This window comes from Chaetodon trifascialis, chromosome 17 (assembly GCF_039877785.1).
Source record: "Chaetodon trifascialis isolate fChaTrf1 chromosome 17, fChaTrf1.hap1, whole genome shotgun sequence".
Lineage (NCBI taxonomy): Eukaryota > Metazoa > Chordata > Actinopteri > Chaetodontiformes > Chaetodontidae > Chaetodon > Chaetodon trifascialis.
The window spans coordinates 8493807-8514023 of record NC_092072.1 but is presented as its reverse complement, the minus strand read 5'-3'; the positions used below and the strand labels follow the sequence as shown (position 1 = coordinate 8514023).

The following is a 20217-nucleotide window of genomic DNA, read 5'->3' as shown; positions in this document are numbered from 1 at the left end:
GCTCTTTCATCCACCCCTTTACTCCAGTCGCCACGGCAACGTGCCTGGAGGGCACTCGAGAGAGGTGTCATCGCTGACAAAAACAACAGAGAGGCAGAGAGTGAGTGAGAGCAAACGAGAGGAAACTAGACACACAGTGTGTATGAACGAGAGCTGAAGAGAGGAAGCAGGTAGCTGATCTACAGCTGACTCCGGCTACCTCTCCTCCGTCAAAGGTGTCTGAGTTTGACCTTCAGGGACTCTCGCTAAGAAGTGTAATGAACGTTCATTCATCATTGGAGGTCATTCAGATTAATGTTTGGAGCTGAAGCTAAAGTTTCACCAACAGCAGCCACCAGCACGTTTATGGGTGTGAATATCACTGATATCCCCTCCAAAAAGGACACTATTATGAGATATGAAATTGGCAGAGTTAATCAAACCGAGGCTAATGCTTAATATTTGGAATTAACTGAGCCATTAATACTGTGGGCTGCCGTTAGGATAGATAGAGTGGTTAAACCACCACCGGCGAAATTAAACAGGTTAATTAAAGTCTCAAATTTTCATACACTCTCCCTCGGTCTGTATTTCACTGTTAAACACACACATGTAGGCCTATGCACACACATGCACGCACACATAATTACTCACACACGTGTGTTATTACTATACTTGTGATGGCCTTCCACTGCCTGCATTAATTTTCTAATATCAATCTGAATCCTAATTCTAACTTTAACCCCTGTTGAATAGTGAATCCAAAAAAACTTATCCCCGAAATCCTGCATTCACAAAGACGAGAGCACATTTCTCTTGTTTGGGATCCAGATTGAGTTTAAGACCAGTTGCAGATCACCACAGGTGGCACCAGGATTGACTCACGAAGCTTAAACCCTGAATCTTTTACTGTTCATCACCATTTTTTATGCTAAAGTCCGATCATAGCGGTGTGGGAATCAACGCAATTTGTGTGCATGTAGACTGTGTGTCTGTATGAGAGCAGCCTGATCGTTAAACGCGATGACAGAAAGCAAAGCCTGGTACTGGAAATACCTCGGAAAGCTGAACGGTGGTCAGTGTCAAATCAGGTGATTGTAGAGTCTCGTTGCTGTGATTTGGCCAACAGACGTGCTAGACTACACCACGTCTAGCGCCTCTCTCGGCCAGTTATAGCTTCACGATCTCAGGTTGGGCCGTCATCTTGTCTGATCCCGGTATCAGAAGACATCCTCTGCCACCATCGTGTTGGGTAGCCCATCTGTATATCACACAGCTTCCCTTTTTTCTGGTTGTTGACAGAAATCTGAACAGTGTGCCTGTAACTAACTATGATAATGATTCAGTGTGTGACGGTGAGTCATTTCACAGCTGGTGAGGATGTTTGTCTTTTAGTGTGTTCCCAGCTTAATCCCAAAGTAAAACCTGAACCTCACCAGTGCAGTCAGATAAAAACAGCTGAGCCTTCTACATGTGACCTGTATCTTTAACATCCTTTATGGGTTGTGAAAGTTAATGTCCATTAACTAAATTTATACTCCTAAATCCGTCCACTTCAAACAAACATTAACTGTAATCTTCATTCGAACCCAAACCTACTGTTTCCAATTATTATCTTAATCTAAACCCCCTTTTTCTTCTGTTTTAATTAAGAGGATAACATTTTCTCCACAATTGCTGAAATACACACAAAGGCACGCACACACACACAGACACAGGCATCCCTGTTTCCATCACTTGTGGGGACATCCCATAGACTTGCATTCATTTCCTGGAGACGTACCCAAACCATAAGCATATCCACTACTTGCCCAGCATGATTTTACATCACGGGGACTTGTGTTTTGTCCCCATAATGATGACACGTCAACACAATGTGACTGTGTAAACATGTTTGTGTCCCCACAACATTAGTAATACAGATCCACACACACACGCACACACACAGCTGTTTCCATTATTTCTGGGCACATTACATAGACTTGCATTGATTTTCTGGACTTACAGTAACCATAACCATAACCAGTACTTGCCTAACTAACCTTAACCTTAACCTTAACCTTAACCTTAATCTCTTAACTCAAGCCTCTACCCTAAAATTTAATGTCTTATATTATTTTACATCATGGGGTCTTGTCCGTTTTGTTCCCATCAAGACGGCGAGTCCCCACAATGTGCCCGTGTAAACAGGTTTATGTCCCCATAACATGAGTAAGACAGATCCACGTGCACGCGCGCACACACAGTGCATGTTTCGAGGGGGCGGGGCAGCAGAGTAGATGGACATGTGAGCGCGTCTCCTCCATCAGAGGGCGGGCTTGTCGCGTTGTGTGCGCAGCGTGTTGCTGCTGATGCTGCTGATGATGATGAGAGGAGCGGCAGGTACACAAACCTTCCACCGGAGGTCCAGCGGCTTCAAAGCTGTGTAACGACCAGTAAACACCGGGCTCGGCTTGCAGTTGTGAATGTGGTAGCCTTTGTTGCCTTATCGTCACCTGTGCTGTTCCTCTCCAATGAAAACACACTTGCCAAACAAATGAAGGAGTGACTGGAAAGTGCGCAGCGGGTTCGAGAAAGAAGTCCAGGTAGATTTGGCACAAGTGAAGATGTCCAAATGGGTCTCGTCGCAATGGGATTTGAGTTAAAAAACACGTAAGCAGTCAGAAGTCATCCTGATTCAACCCGTTGTTGAGGTAACTGGGAACTTGAAAAGGCGCTTTTGACCGCTGGGATGGTGTGAACGACACGTCGCCTGGGACAGAAGGAGCGGGGACGCAGAAGGCAGAGAGGGGAACCAGGGCTGGACAAGCACCGGAGGGATTATGGCTCTCGCAACGTTTTCTCTCAGCCTCATCACGCTGGCGCTTACACACTTGCACCTGTCGAGAGCCAGCGACCGGCATGCGGTGTACTGGAACAGCTCAAACCTACTGTAAGTGGCTTTCTGCAGCCGTTACGCAGACCCGTCCGCGTTCACTGCAAATTAACTTGTGCTGCTCTTTGTTTGATGCGCACCTGCGCTGATAACTTGTTTACGAGCCAGTGGTCATCCTCTGCAGCGACGCGTTGCATTTGTTTACAGCGTTAAGCCCTTCAAACACCACAGAAATACGTTAAATACCAGCAATGAACCAATAATTCATTAGTTTAAAGATAAAATCAGATTATTAACCTGATTGTCTGCAGTAATCAACACCTGCCTCATTAAATATTTGCTTCTTTTCATCTCTAAATTCTGAGCCATTTCCACTCATTTAATCAGCTGGAGTACAGTGATGCATCTCCACAGGGAAACTGTTCTGCAATGTTCCTTCTTTGCGCCCTGCATGCAGAGTGCTTACAATATAAATATTTGATTCCTATCCCACATTTAATCCATCTACTGCCTCACAGTAATGACTCATTTAAGCAGTCATCTTTTCATTTAGCCTGCTTTCGGTTTCGTGTGTGTCCATCATCCCGCCTGCCCCCATGCACCACAGATACATCACTCACGCAGCTCAAACTTCCAGAAATCTGCTTGAGCATGCTGGCTGTGAATGCATAACACACATTCATGTGGTCACGCACACAGACACGCGCGCACACACACATATCTGAGCCATATCCTTGGACTCCAATTCCTCCTACAACATAAGGTTGCTTACCTCAGGTAAGCTTCCCCAGGCTCCCCTATCTCTCTCTACCTGTGAGCTATAAAGCCAGCTTGCTGTGGGGCAGAGATCGATGTGGATTCTACTGCCTTTGTCTTCTCATTAGCCAACACTGAATCCATCTTTCTCACATTCTTTTATCTCCTCTCCTCACACAACCTCCCTCTTTGCCCCCCCAGTCCTCCTCCTCCTCCTCCTCCTCTATCTGTGTTCCTGCTTTTGTCCATTTGTATTCACCTCAGACGCGGGTCTCTCCTATCGCCTCTCTCTATCTCATACTTGGTTATTTTCTTCCCTCTCTTATTTTTCTGCTGTGTCTCACCAGCCGGCCTGTCCCCCTCAATCCCCCTTCTTTTCCCCTGCATCTCATTACCACCCCCCCATCTGCTCCTGGTCCCTCATTCACCTCCCAGGCTCTCAGCTGAGAGTGCACATACAGTAGATGATTAGAATTATAAATTGCATGAAAGTTATTTGAATGTATGTGGGTGTGGGATAATTCAAACATTTGAAGGTTTCCTCGAGTCAAACACATAGAAAACCGCTATAAAAGCTGATGGAAACAGTCAAGGTGGTGCTGCAGCACTGTCACTTCCTCATTAATGTTAATGTGTGAATGGCAGAGTCACATTCAAAACTGTTTTAGATTTATGACTGCAGTTAATCCCATCAGTGTGACACGAATAGGGAAGGGGTGCATTAACTGAGACTTACTTGCGTTTAAGATGTGTAAAAGTGCTCAGGTTTTTGAGTGTCACAATCAGCGTAAGTCCTATTTATCAATTTTAATTAGTCTTTCGGCGTGTGCTCCGTCTAAAATGATTTTCACAGCATGGGGAAGGTTGCTCAGTGTGTTCATTCATTGCAGCGTTAGCACATTTTGCGGCTTTAAATTGGCATTTATGTGTTAAAATGACAAATATGTGTTCATATTAATGATTTCAGATTACTGCGTGTTTGTGAGAGAGAGGCAGAGAGGGAGGGAAATGGAGAGGGAGACAACGTGCAGGTGTGGGTCTACATGCCTGCGTGTGCAAAACCTCTCCTTTCTCCTCAGTGAGATACAAATCTCTAAAATAATGCAAAAATTGACCCAGTTTGCAGGTAGCAGACAAATCCTCAGAGGCTATGGCAAGAATACTGATGGCCATCAAGCTTTAAAAGGCCTTAGGCTCGAGGCCACACCACCACTCTGTCTACATACATAGGGAACCAGCTGAAGGCCTCACTTGTTCAAGGATGCAGCTTCTTCCCTCACCAAGCTCTGGTTATAGAGACAAGCTCAGGAGGGAGCAGTAAGAAACGAAGGCAGCGACAGAGAGCCAGAAACCAGAGGCCTTTAGGGCCAAAGTCTGGTTGAGGCCTTAATGTTTTACCCTTGAGCTCTGCATTCAGTGCAGATGGTTACAGCACAGCTGCAAAAAATGGGATCACTTGGAAGCCAAGCTGTTTGTGCCAAAGCCATGAAAATGGCTTTTTATGATAACGCACAGCTAGAAACGCCTTGCTCTGGTGTATTGAAAGTCAAAAGGGGGAATGTCACACAGTTGATACCAAGTAATACTGTGCTGTTTGATTCTTCGCAGCTTTTCTGAGGTAAACAACATCAGACAACTTATTATGGCTTTTCCCTCTGCCGCGGACAATTTGAAACGAGATGTCTCGATTATTATAACCCAATAGAAATAGCTCGGAGTGCTTTGATTACCGCTCAAGTCCGTCACGATCGCACTACCCCCATTAGAAAGTGTTGCTCTCAGCTTCCGCTCTCAGCAGTGCGCCAGGCCAACTCGTTACAGATGTCCCTGCTAATGGCTGACTGAGGCAGGAAAAAACACACACGCAGGCCATTAAATCATCTCGCATCTGAGGCCATCTGCCAATTAGAGGGGGGAGATGTGGAACATCTTGAGAGCACGCGGGAGCAGCGGTGCACTGCGGTAGCCTCGCCTACCCACAAGCAGCGTCCCATGCTCCTGCCACCTCCTCCCATCAGGTGTTTGGCCTCACTGGTTAGACAGGACGCATCTCCATAATTGGGCACCCCGTGTCAGCATGATCAAAACAACAGCGCAGCTTTCATTGACTCTCCCGCTCCTTGCCTCAGTCACACAGTGTCGCTACTAATGCTTCTAACTTTGCAGGACACCAGAGCAAAAGACGACTTTGCACAGGCGTGGGAAGGAATAGCAGGGAACCAAGTCTGAAATTGTGCCACACATTTCTTTCTAAATCACCATTCCAACTGCTCAGCAAGATGAAAGTCTTCTTTTGCTGTTTGCGGCTGAGTTACAGCTCTGCCTGGTTCATGCTACACATTATGACCCTGATTTGGACTTCGAACGGTGTCTGTCGGGCCCCAAGACCACATGAAGAAAAAACAACCCAGTCCCCGGCACACAGTATCTGGTGCTACAAAATAAATTATCACCTTGACAAATAGCTTTCCTGAGAGTTTGAGGTACAGAGGCCTGGTGATCAATGTTGAGCCGAGGTGCCGTCTTACTCAACAGGCTCATTAACCGCCGGGTCGGCATGCGTGGGTGTGTGCAGACCCAGCTAGTGTTGGAGGTGGTTCCCTGCGGGGCAGAGGAGAACCCTGACACCCTACAGGGAAAAGTTTTAGATATTTAGTTGCAGTAAAGGGAATTATTACTGAGAAAAAGAGAGTGAGTGATGGAGAAGGTGATGGATGAGCATAAATCTGGAAATAGATGGAGGGAAAGAGAAGGATGCAAAGTGTGAAGAATATTACTGTAGGGAAGAGGTGGGTGTAATGGTGAGACTGTGGCGGAATGGAAGGAGAACACGCTGGAAAGGAGGAAAAGTGGAGCAGTCTGTCAGGAGAAGAAAGCGAGGGAAAGATTGATTGAGTTGGCCAAAAGTCAGGACGGGTGAAAGAGAGTGTGGGTTTTACCGGATATGGAAGTTAGGTTATTTGGCTGAATGTGTTGTAGCTGCTGTTTTCTGAGGAGATGATACCCACAGGAGTTGATCCGTGCTAATGTGGACACAGGCTGGGTCATTCATGTGGACCAGTGCTCAGAGACAATAGCACCCGCCATTCACCTGCCCCCTCTGCCCTGCGCAACACAGTGCAGGCGGAGCATGCAGGAGACAAGCGGATTTGATACCTGATTACATGCACGTCCGTCCGCCTGCAGCGCCGTCTCTGGGCTGTCTCGGCAATTTTGCATACAAATGCATCTTATTCACTGGCATTCAATTTATTCATTCACATTCATTGTACCACACAAGCGCATCAAGCAGCACAACACAGTGGTACTCAAGCTGGGGTGCAGGCTCCCCTGTGTGGGCATACAGCCACTGCAGGGGGGGGTGTGGATGACCAGGGGAAAAATATGGAGTGAAAACAAGTTGATTTATGTCAGGAAAATAAACAAAAAGGAGTTTGCTGATGTTATCGTGCTGACCTTTATTTTGCTAAAAGTCAACTTGGATCCTTTTCATTGGTTGCTTCCGCTATCATTGTTAATAATTGATGAAAATTTTGGCGTGGTGGGGCATGAATTTTCTTTTTTCAATTGTGAAAGGAAAAAAGGGAGAAATCTGAGAAGCACTGAGATTTTTTTCCCTTGTAGCATTTGTGTTAAATGAGAATCTGTGAATAACACTGATTGAAAAGTGCAAATTGACCTTTTATACCTTTCTGAATTAAACATGTCTCGACATCTCTAACGAGGTATTCCTCTCTCCAATGATTCAAGTTGTTTGTGAACATTTGAGCGTTTTATTTTCTTTATCTCTCTTAGACATGCAGAAGATTAGTTTGATGAAGAGCGCTCTTAAATGGGTTGCTAACTTGACATTATCACCTGTCTTCATTATGTTGTAGATCTGCAGCAGTGTCTCAATGCTTACTGGTCTGCCAAGTGGTGTGCTGGCCATTTTTAGCTCAGCAGAAGCTGCTGTGAGTCACATAAATGGAGAAACACTGAAAGGATGTTTAATGGTTTGCATGGATCCAAGAGTGGGTGTGCAGATCAATACATTTATATGGTATGGGATGGTGAATGGACCCTGGCTGAACAAAAACACGACAAGGCTGCTTTCTGAGTAGCAATCAATCTGCGTGCATCGGGTGATCAATGTCCAAATGCATTTTTAATTGGATTTCATGGTGTCAATAAATTACAATGAAGTATTTGGAGCTTACCTTGGGAATCTCAGATCAAGTATTGCCTTGGAACAGCATGCTCGAGAATTGATTATTATGGGCTTGTCAGTCACTGCTTTAGGGTTCAGGCTCCATGGAGGCCTTAACTGCAGTATGTCTACATCAAACAAGGCCTTGGTAGAGCAGCAGTGGTCACTTTAGAGATGGCGAAGGTTAAAAAAACACATGGGGATGAGCACAGATGAAGGAGGGAAAAGCTGCGTTTAAATCAGTCTGAGAGTGAAACATGCAGCTTGTTCCTCCATAAGATGAAAATGAAAGAAAAGGACGTGTTTGAATAAGTGTGTGAGACCCAAACTAACTGTAAGTTATTCATCTGCAAGATGAAAAAGAATGTTTTTTTTTAACCACAGAGCACATTTACATTCCACCTGCTTCACAGATTCAAAGGTTAGGTGAGAACATCAGTACACAGTGTATGTTTGCCAAATGTCTCGCTCCCCATCGGCTTAACACCTTAAAACAAGCTCAGTTTAAGAAAAGAAGAAGCGCATCCCGTCACTGGAGATTTGTTGTTTATATTTGAGGTGCGTTGTTAAGAATTCTTTGCACAGTCAAACTTGATGAAAACTTCAAATAATTGCAAAGACTAAAGAAAAGAGCACAAAAACATGAATGTTCATCCTGAGCTGTTGCTCTTGGTTAACGCTAATTGGACTCTACAGCGTAGTGAATATGAGTTAGATTAAGAGGTGGGTGAGGATAGAGATAAAACCTCAGGAGGAGGCATTTAATAGATATGAACCAAAGGGAAGCTGTGAAAACTTTGGCGACTCTGTCACAATAAAGTCTCCCATCTTGGTCTTTCTACTTCTTTATCCTTTCTGGCCCCTCTGGAGGCCTGAGGCACCCCCGGCCTGCTCAAGCTTCATTATTATGAGGAATTGGCAGGTTTGGTGGGCTATTATAGCCTGTTCATGGGCTCTGATGGGAAAGTGCCCTGGGACTCATCTAGAGCTACCACAGGTGAGGGGTAGCGCTACTTTCTGAAGATGAGTCCAGAGAAAAACATTGTTAGGCCTCTCATCAAAAGCCATTAGCATTCCTTGTGCTCCAAGGTTATAAAAACTGCACTTAACTGGCAGTGGAACCCACAGGAGATAGTCCTGATCCCAGACAGGTAGAACCAATTTCAGACTCAATGATTTGAATGCAAATGCTTTCCACAAAGAGGGCTTTCCAACTTCCGAATGGTAGCTCCACAGTACATTACACTGGGAGTCTGCACCGCTGTGCCCGTTACCCACTGGGAAATTACATTGCTGCTATGATGGAAATGGCTGCCATGTAGGAAAAAGATCAAAGCTGCTGATAGGTGGACGGTCAGTGGCTGCAGTTTGATTATTTTGGAAATGGGCCTTGTTACGCTACATCGCCTGGAAAACGATATGGCAGCCACAGCAGTTGGTCAAAATAATTTGTTTTGTTATTGAAGCAGAAGGCCTCTTCTGAGGTATGGCAATTGAGGTGGTATTTTGCACCGACCTGCACCCTCAGAGTTATCAGTGTCCCTTCATAAAAAAGGCAGCGAGTGAGGACACAGGTTTGTGCTCTGTCATATCTTGTTCTCTGTTCATTCCCTTCAGGTCTTGAGCTGTGACAGGTCTTCCCTCTAATGCTCTTGGGTGCTTAACAACAGCGGTGTTACGAGAAGTGGAAACTGTCCTCACAGCTTAGTAGATGATACAGCTCTCGTTTTCCTTTCATGTGAGGGCAATTTCGAATATGGGCAGCGTAATAATTAGGTATTCTGTAATAATTGAGATTTTGCCTATTGAAGATGTAATTATATGAAGGTCTGAGACGCTTTGGCAGCCGTCATCTCTATAATGAGAATATTTGAAGAAAATTGAAATCTCTCTCTAGTGCTCTGTGCATCCAGAATGACTAAAAGTAATTTGACCCTTCAGCAGCAGCAGCCACCACCTCCAGTGCCTTAATGTATCCCTCTTATATTGTTAGAGGGAACATTTAAATCGGTACATCTTCAAGCGAAACTGTTCTATTACAAATATGATAGCGAAGTCTTTAGAGCTTGAAAGTGTGATGTAAGTGGATTGGACAGGAAGCTACCTACTGGCAAAAAAAATGAAAGTTATATTCTTGTGAGGAAGCTGGAGGGCTGTGCTTCTCACATTTTTCATTTGCAGATATTTAAATACTCCGGCTGGCGAGGTAGCTACACGGAGTGGTGAAATAAAACGCTTTTTTCAGAGAGAGCTCAGTGTTGTACCACAACAAATCTTTACCATAACCTGAAAAGACAGCATCCCAGCGACCACACCGTTACTTAAACAAGTTACAAGCTAACGTGCATTGCTTTGTTAAGACAGATAAAGTATACGTGCACAGTTAAATGTTTACGTTATGTTATTCTGTTTTTTATGCTAAGGAGCTATTCTAAAGTTCTGTTCTCTTCAGGCTCCAGACATCATCAGGATGCTCTTCAGACTGGCAGGATTATCAAGATATATATCGTGATAAATATCGATATTGATCAACACAGAAAAAAACCTGCTTTGAGAGAATAAGTCACTACCTGCTAGCTGCTAGCTGTTAGCTGCTGTGTGTCTACAGTGTGCTACAGTGATACATGTTTACCAGTGAAAAAGTTCATTTTGTAGTGTAGGTAACTCATAAAATAAATGTTAATGCAACTTGTAAAATCTAAAAATGACAGGCCGGCTAACAGCTTTGATTCTGCCCTTGATTTTATGGAGGACAATTGAGCGCAGGAAGGTAGTTTTATGTTTTAAAGGGGTCATTGGTGCAAACTCTGACTCAAGCCCTCAATACAAAGCCAGCGGATTAGAGTACAGCTCCAGTCAGTGGTACCACACTGTTTCTTTCCTTCCATGTTTCCATATCTTCAACCTCATCGTTTAATCAGGTCTCGTGTTGGTCTGCATCAAAAATCTATTTGGAATTCATTTGCCGCCTTGATGTGTAAATTCAGTTATGGTTAATACATGAGCTACGGCACGCGCATAATCATGTCTCTCCACTCACACGCGTGCATTTTTTTTTCCTGCCTGATGTTCTCACCCATTGATTTATATGGACAATACGTGACTCATCTCGCACTTCTGGCATCCTCCATCAATGGGGGGGGGGTGTTCCTTTCTGCTCCTTTCCTCTGCCTTCTCTCTGTGGATCAGTGCGCTGTGTTGGTACGAGGAACGGCTCCACAGTGCAGTCTGTTATTTGCATTTGTTACAGCTGGGGGGGATTTGAGGAGGGATGAGAAGGGGTGGCGCCCTGCTTGTTATCTCTAAATTTTGAATGCTTCACTATTAGTGACTAGATTATAGAGGAAATGTACAGCAGAGCCAGGAGCCTACCTGTTCACCATACTCCCTTGTTAAAACTGTGCAAATTCTCCCCTGGCTATGTACCAATGTGCTGCAGTGCTTTGTTTGTTAAGGTATTTATTTGGTTGGTTCAGCTGCTTTTCGGTAGCTTTGGGCTATGTGCAGCCGGCATCTGTGTGTGGCGTTCTCATGACCGTGATAGTGTTAAAGCCACATTTCTTGCATGACATGTACTTTGTGTGTACAGTACGTGTCAGAAAATTCCTTACATCATTTTTTTTTTCTCATGGTAGCGACCTGTATAATGCTGCGTGGGACTGTGCCTAGACCAACGTAGTGTGTAAAATGGGGAGACACACAGAGTCGAGCCCAGATCCTCACCATGCTGTGTGTGGGTGTATAGAATATCAATGTCCTGCTGAGCCCTCTCACTCTGTGTGTGTGTGCGTGCGTGCCTGTGTGCCTGGCTGCTATTAGGTGGCATTTAAGGCGTTTTCATGTCCCTTTGTCTGTCTGGGGTTTTTCTGTGTGTGTGTGCATACATGTTTTTTTGATTGACTGCCGGTCAAAGTGTTGTATCTCCTTGTCTTGGCCCTCTCCGTGTCCTCTGGTCAGCGCCTCCCTCACTGCCCGTGTTTCCTCTCTGTTCGTTGCATTTGCCTCGCAGAGCAGCAGCCCTCTCTGTCTTCCTGCCGTGTCGTTTGAAGTGTTTTTGCTCAGCCTTCTGTTCCTGCTCCGTTCTCACCTTGTGTGGAGTCAATGGGAAGTCCCCCAAGACCGCTTCGCTCAACCGCATTGCTGTGCGTGGGAGGAGAGAGTGGGCGCTACCGCCCATTTACCTCCCTTTAATTTATTGCTCTATTGCTATTGAGAGAGTGAATCACATATATTGAATCATTATTTAGGAACCCTTTTGCTCACTGCACATGCACTTGTCTTTCTAGTACGTTGTAAGTACACATGAGAGAAGCTGCGTCTTCTGCTCCTCTGCAGTCCGTGTGTTTGTGTGTGCATCTTTCAGTATAGCATAAGATATACGTACAGTAGATAGATGGTTATGATAAATAGATTTGCTTTTGCAGCACTTAAAGGGATTCTGTGCCACTTCCCAGGAGGAAGAGGAAGAGAAAGCGGTAGAGAAAGTTGTGACAAAAAATAACCAAAAGGAAGAGGAAGAAAGTAAGGTTGGGGGAGGGAAGCTTAAGAAAAGGGGAGCTGGAGGAGGGAGGTATATGGTAGTGCAGAGATGTAAAGGCAAAGTGGAGTGGGAGTGGGGGTAGGCTAGGTGGAGGGGGAAGGGGGTATTCGTATGTAGAGGAGAGGAAGAGTCTGTATGGAGAATATTAATGGTGTGTCAAGAAGTGGAGTATCTTTTAAGACCTCAACCTTTCTTGTGGTGTTCATGCGTACTGTATTGGAACAAGCAGCTTCGAGGCACTGCTGTAAAAACCAGGAAAAAGAGCAGAGCGGGGAACTGCATCAGTGGCAGAATTTTACCCACACACATTCATTACCCGGCGTAGTATTTGCAGGAAACAACTTGTAACGGCCACAACAGCTGGAAAGGAAATGTAACTGAGAAAGCTTAACACCTACAGTAACACATTTGGTGGATTTCTTTTGCCCCATTTAGTTCAGCATTTGTTGGCTCGATAAAACATGTTTATTAGAGGTGACTTGTTTGTTTTTCTCTCATTATCAAAATCAGTTTGCCTCGAGGCGGAGATCTGGCCCGCAACACCTGCTCCATTTGCTGATTTAGATACAGCAAACATGCTTTCTATCTATCTATCTATCTATCTATCTATCTATCTATCTATCTATCTATCTATCTATCTATCTATCTATCTATCTATCTATCTATCTATCTATCTATCTATCTATCTATCTATCTATCTATCTATCTATCTATCTATCGATGTGTTTTATTCTCTTCTCCATCCTGTCTGGAGCCTGTATATCTTTCTTTGTGTATTATATGCACATACTTAAATACACTCACCGATTTTTGAGTTGCATCTGTGTCAGGCCTCTGAAATCCCTCCCAGCACCTGTCAGCGGCAGGATCTACAGCAAGAGGAAGAGGAGAGGGAACTGCAGGTGTGTGTGTGTGTATGTGTGTAAATGCATGAGAGGAAAGGAATTGGGGGGTGGGGGTGGGGGGGGCTCATTTACCACATGATGCAAAGAAGAAACACACTGTCTTTCGTGGAAGGCTGTGTCACAGGTGACAGTCATTGACAGGGCCAAGAACAGGCCTGTCAGCGAGACGGGAACCAAAGAGAAGAGGAAGCTCAGGAAATGAATATGGTTTTCCTCATATAGCAAATGACAGCGAGATGCAAGGGGTGTACAGGCATACTGTATGGTGGCAGGGAGAACAACAGCTGAGCACGTTGTTAAGAGCTAAATGATGTCGTGAAGAGCACAACATATACAGCCCGGGGTCCTTGTTTATGATGGGAAAAGCAAGTGTGACACACGGCGACTGCAGAAGATGGATTCCTCATGTGGAAATTGGTCTAATACCAGGAGGTTTATTCCCTGGGAGCCCTGACTGCCGTTAAGAACATTGTGGCTCGTGATTGAAAAAAGAGAGAGACTGTAGATAATCAAATTCACATCTCTGGTGGTTATTTTTTCCGTCTGATCTGGAGTAATGTAAATTGGAACATCAAGCTGTCTGGTACTGTCTGCTGACAGTTTACTTGAAGTATTATCACGATTTTTTAATATCTCATATAACAACTTCTGACTTGGCATTTGCAATTCATAAAACAGGTTGTAATCCCTAATTAGCAGGCTTTAATTTCCCTAACGGGAATGAACTTTTGGTCAAATTAGAGGTTCCATTAAGTTTTGATTCTAACCTCCAGCGCTTGCTGTATAGGGGTAAATTAGTGCCAAGGAAACCATATCTCTAGCTAATGTGCAGTGCCAGGAAGATAACAGCAGTTTCAAAAATGCCAGGTACATTAGCATTCCTGCATCGTGCTGCGTGTGCGAGGTCTGTTTTTAAATCTATAAAAAAAATAAATTGCTGTTCGTCAGCAAAAACCCGGCTTCCCCTCCCCCTCTGCCTCCTCTTCATTAGACAGTTCATCAGCAATCTATCATCATATGTATTATTTATGAGCAGAGCCCACTTCATTCTAAACACACAGCAGGTTTCTTTAGTTATTTAGGTTTCAGTTATATTTTCAAACTAGTGTCAGCCCTATTGTGCGTATATATAGAGAGAGGGAGCGAGCACTCTAAGCCTCAGAAAATGATGCTTTTCTGCTTAATGAGGACTCGTTCCCTTCCAGCGCTGCCACCTCCACCCGAGCAGAGAGCCAGGGTTTGCTGCTCTGCCAGCCCCTATTCAGTGCCTTGTATGCAAATACCCATTTTTCAATCAACCTTGTGGTTCATTCTGAGGCGTTCGATATAGCTGCAGCCTTCTGCAAGGTAATTTACCCAGAATTCCTTTGACCTCCAGGGTCACCTGGTGGAATGACACCTCTAATCACTAACCTCCACTCAGTGTTGGCGGCCTCCAAAGAGACGGAGGGGGGTCACTGAAAGTAAACTGGCTGTGAGTTTTATTTAGAGAAGGCGCTGGTGGTGGTGTAATGGCACTGACTGAGTCATGTTAGCACCGCCGAATACTGGGTGAAACATTAGGTGGCAGAGTTTGGTACTTCCTCGGTAGGTAATTTCTCTCCAGGCAGGAAACACTCACCCAGGTGTCACAGAAACAGTCTGAGGTCAGGCAACATTTCACTGAAAATAAGTAAGAGCACCCATTGTAATATTTGTAAGAACATATGCAGCAACACTAATGAGGCAATTAAAAATGAGCAGAGTTAACTTAACATAAACTGAGTTGTTGTATTGTCCACAGAATTAAAGTGTTTTGCGGAAATGTTGCCTTTATCATTCAAGACTGCCTTCACATTCCTCCTTAGGTGGCACGAGTGGTAACACTGTCGCCTCACAGCTAGAAGATCCCGGTTCGAATCCCGCTGTGGGCGCTGGTGGCGTGTCCTCCACCACGCCTCCAGTGCCTGCTGCTCGAGGAAAAAGGGGCCTTTCTGTGTGGAGTTTGCATGTTCTCCTCGTGTTTACCTGGGGTATCCTCCATAAAATGTACCCCCACTAAAAACATGCAAGAAGATCACCACCTGACCAATGGTGACAGAAGAAATTTGGTCCCCAGGCGCCGGTCGACTGGCAGCCCACCGCTCCTGGTCTGCCACAGAGGAAGGATTGACCGTGGATGCGGAGAAAGAATTGTACAAAATGCATGGCATGTGCAGTTTCCCCCTAACTCTGCATGTTGTGTGTAAATTGTGACGAATAAAGGGAAAAATCTTAAGTCTGAGATGAGGGTATGAATGACCCACTGAAGTTTAAATCCCCAAAACTCTAAACACGCCCAAGCTGCTTATTTTACTCAGAGTATATGAAATTTAAAATCTATAATTATTTGATCTGTTTGTAAAACTGCAAATGGTGTTTTGAAACCCGATTTTCACCCGTTTTTTGGTATTATTATTTTTTACCCCTTTAAAAGAAACACAAATTATTTTTTGTTAAATGAAAACAGACGAGGCAAGCAAAAATAATAAATTAATAAAATTGGTACGAGTGCAAAAAATGTGTAAACCCTATTAGTTAGACATAATGTATTTGTGTATGAGAATAGTCCACCGCTGTTGAAATGTCTGATTGTGAGCCCCCGAAAGTGAGACGCTTCACCCTTTTTCAGCACTTAGCGTCAAGGTGCCCTTGAGCAAGGCAATAAACTTTTAACTGCTCATGTAAGGCTGTTTAATGGCCGGGGGTGCAGGACTGGTTTTACTGTGTGTGTAACCCTCCTCCCTTGCCATTTTAGGCCACCGCTGTAAAAATGAGTGTGATACAAAAGAGTTAAAAAAAAAGAGTCTACAGAGTTTCGGCCTACATGAAAGGTCTGAAAAGTCAGGGAGGAATTCCACCTGGATGCACTCGTTCTCTGCGTCCCTTACATACGCTCATCTACTTCAGCATCCAGTTACAACCGCCGTGCAGTTTGTACTGAGATGTAGCGAGAGCCTCTGCAGTAACCTCGCACGTCAACACGCAAACCCCAAACGCCAGATCTTCCCTCCATAAGCCCCGCGATTTATACCAAGATACACTGTAAATCCGCTTGAAGATTCTTTACATCTCCCGTGCATGCCAACAGACGCATGCCCACACACACACACACGCAGCGTGGTTCAACTCCGCTAAAGAATCTTAATGGAGGCATAATCGCAAAATTATATTGACTATTGAGAAATTATGCAAATGTTCTTGTTCCGTCCTTTTTTCCCCCTCCAAATACGTGTCGTCTAATCATGACAGATTGATTAAAGTTTTGATTGGGGGAGAGTTTTTGAATGCTTCTTAGTTATCAGTGGTGTGCTTTTATAAAACAGCTAATCAACCAAAAAAGTCTTTGTGTGGCATGAATAACAAGAAGAGGCTGCATGTGCGCACACACATTTATATACATGCACAGACAGAAAAGCCAGTAACTCTCATTCCTCTCTCAGTAAAGCCCTGCAGGTGTGGTCCACTCCTCCTGCGCTGGCTATTAGCACAGCCCATCATTGGTATTCATTTCCCGCTCCTAATTCCCCCACAGTATTTTTTCCCCCTCTCACTTGACAGAGGACCATGGGTTAAACGCCGGGGGGAGTGCTCCATCACGACTAGATCTGATCCAATTAAATACAGATTTAATCAGCCCCGCAGTCGGCGAGTGAATACACAATCTGATCAGGCCGTCGGTAACTGGAGGCCCAGCAGCGTGGGCGCTGGTCTCCATCCACAGACTGGAGGATTGTCTTCGTGGGTGAGGAGACACCTTGATTCTATCTGACCTGTCAACTGAGCACATCCGCAGACAGCTTCGGTTTTCACTTATAATACGCTGATGGCATGTGGAAGCCTTTTCTGTCCACAAACCCTTTGCTCCGATGACCCCTTAACCCACTGATTTAGTGTTGTGAGATGCTGAGGCGGCAACAGAGGCTCCTGCGGAGGATCAGCGAGATTTACTGTTGATGCAAACACAAAATTAATTAATGATTTAGCGACTGGATTATATCTGTGGCAGGCTGCAACGATCTGGAGGTGGTTAATCTTTGGTTTACTGGCCTGTCTGCCAGTGGTCGCGGAGAAAGCGGTGAGAAAACTCCTCCCCCTGCCTGAGACGGAAGATTTTTCCTCCTTCCTCCCAAATGGCTGCAGCTGCTGATTGTTGAAACCTTTTACTCTGCAGAGGAAGCAGTCCTGTGATATGAAGTACAGCTCCCCAGTGCCCCATCAAAGTCCACTGTAACTGCTGTGTCACCTTCAGAGTTCCAAGGGAGGATTGTACATGGGGAGCTGCTGCAGAGCTTACTAATGAGAAGTCATTGGGAAATGGGTTGCTTTTTAACATAGCCCCATGTCCAGGGTCATTTCAGTTACGACCCGAGACTTAATTATAAATGCTGCTTTTTAGTGTACGGTGTGTGTGTGTGTGTGTGTGTGTGTGTGTGTGTGTGTGTGTGTGTGGGACCACATCGTTGTGAGAAACACCAATTCTGGCTGTCACTCAAATCTCACTGTAAATAAGTAACGGCCGCCTCAGTTAACCACGTCTCCCACAATGCAAACATAGCACACCATGGCATTAAGTGCACTGTTTAGTGTCTGAACCAGATCCAAGCTGGCACGCCGATCGCTGTGGCTGGCGAGGTCGACAAGCTCGGGCTTTGTACCTCATCCAGCATGCCAGTCATTTATGTCAATGCAAACAAGTTCCCTCATTTTCTGTCTCTTTAAAGTTTACAGTGATGAATTATGTGCTATCAGATCGTCGCCTCATATCCTGGGTGTCATTGGCATTCAAGGCATTCGTCCAACCTTTATTGAAAAACCGCAGAGGATAGATGCCGCGGATTCTTTGCATTATTCAGAAAAGCTTATCTCAGCTTATTGTGTGGAAATACCTGCAATTAATACAAAAAAATACTTGAAGAGATCTCATAGTGTTTCCCAGTGAAAGGTCTGAACAGGTATTATTTGTTAATTATTTGTGAAATGACTCCAGTTCTTGCTGTGAGCATTTCAGCCACATTCTGCCCCTGGGATGGACGTCTTTCTCTCTTCTTGCACCTCAGATCAGTAGACTTTAATTGCCTCTCGTGTTTGGAGGAAGCCTCACCTCACTTGTTATTTCCAGGTGTAAATGAGACGAGCAGGGAAAGGTTACCCCAAGCCCCACAAGACTTTGCCGTCCTTCAGGGTGGTCTCACCCCTGCCGTAGTCTGATATCTCAAACATAGCTGTGTTTGAAGTGCTCGGTTGGATGCCTCCGCTTTCTGCACTCGGGCGAGAGTCGTGGTGCTTGTTCAACTCTGGCAGCCCCTCTGTAAGTTCCTTCTTTTGTATTTGCATACCGAACAAACAGGAAATTGTGTTCATTTGTATGCAAATGTGTTTGTCCCCAAGGCTGGGATTTTGAATTAAAAGTTTTACCGTCCCATTAATTCCAAATTACACACAGGCACTGACATGGGCTCCTCCGCCTGGCAGGGGGGTATCCGACTTGCCATCCTAACGCATCTCTGTCAGTTTAGTCTGTTTAGTTTGCCATCTGCGAAACGGAGACGGAATTTGGATTTAATCTGGTCCACTGATTTGCAGATTGATCGTCTGCACCACGTTGCAATCTCCTCTTAATTATCCCACGAAAATATGCAAAGATTTTGCTGTGATTGATATTCGTGGATACTACGAGCGACAGACGTGAGGAGGCCTTGGAGTGGTTGACTGACAGGTTGTGAGGAACACGGTGAATGAGAGGGAGTGGTGAATGCCCTCCACCGGTGCCAATGTAGCACACCTCATCAGCCCTGCTCATTAAAAAACATGTACAACCCTATGAAAAATGCATGACCCCATCAATGACGTGTGGCATGTATGGCCTGATGCCGACAGTCAAGGTAATATGAAAAATTAGCACCTACCCATCGGCCTCTCTCATTTGTCTTGGCCTTGTCTTTGTCATAATGTTGCAGACCAAGCGCTAACATGGTATTAATCCAGCTGTTCAGAGTATTGATCATAGTGACTGAATAACAGATAGATAGATAGATAGATAGATAGATAGATAGATAGATAGATAGATAGATAGATAGATAGATAGATAGATAGATAGATAGATAGATAGATAGATAGATAGATAGATCTAATCTTACCTTTCTAAGTAACCTTGTATTTTTGCAATTTGAAGCTACTCAAGGAGAGCTGCAGCAGCTAGTGGCACTCAAAATAATGAATGAGAAAGTCTGCGTGCAAGAAAAGATTAATTAATCAGAGAAACCATTGGATCGATAGCTGTTCTGAACTAAATTACGCCTTCTCCAGCCTTCATGTTTTCACCAGTGCCAAGTTTGAGAAAAGAAAAGCCACCATTTGTAACACAGTTCCAGCTTTTTATCAGGTCTTTTTATTGTTTCAGCCTGGACCTATATGGAAATACCATAAAAAAGTGATAAAGGCATTTTATTGGTAGCATTACTGGGCTGTTCTTACAGTATAAAGTGATAGGCCTGCTGTCACTGTGGTAATGTTCTTTTGTTCTTGTGTTCTTTAGTTTTACTGCTACAATTATTAATCATTTATCATCATTTGTCCACAAATAGTTCAAGGTTTGTACTTTCCTGCTTGTACTTCTACCTTGAATACATTTGAAAATATTTGCAAAACAAATTCATAAAAAATCCTAACCTGGTTTTTACAAAGGTGTTGCAGCTGCTGGATGAACATCACCATCTATGAACGTGTAAAAATGATTAATTTTTGCACACAGAGAAACAAACACACACATACGCACAGTGCTGTTCGCAAATTAATAATGCATGGAGCACATCTTGTACACATGCAGACTTTTGGCAGGCATCTGATGTCTCTGTGTGATGAGCCAAGGGGGACACATCATTTTTGACTCTCCAGTCGGAGAGTGATGGTGGCTGAGTGCTCAGCTGCCAGGTTTCGCTAATGAAAGGGGAAA

General features: G+C 44.5%; 1 protein-coding gene across 1 annotated transcript in view; it reads left to right on the top strand.

Annotated features, from left to right (window-relative positions):
• The first annotated feature begins 2286 nt into the window (after positions 1-2286).
• The window catches only part of efna3a (ephrin-A3a), a 56659-nt gene continuing 38728 nt past the window's right edge, over positions 2287-20217 (top strand). The window contains exon 1 of the mRNA XM_070985249.1: positions 2287-2911. Coding sequence (XP_070841350.1) covers positions 2802-2911 — 110 coding nt within the window. The 5' untranslated portion in view covers positions 2287-2801. The remainder of the gene's footprint in view (positions 2912-20217) is intronic.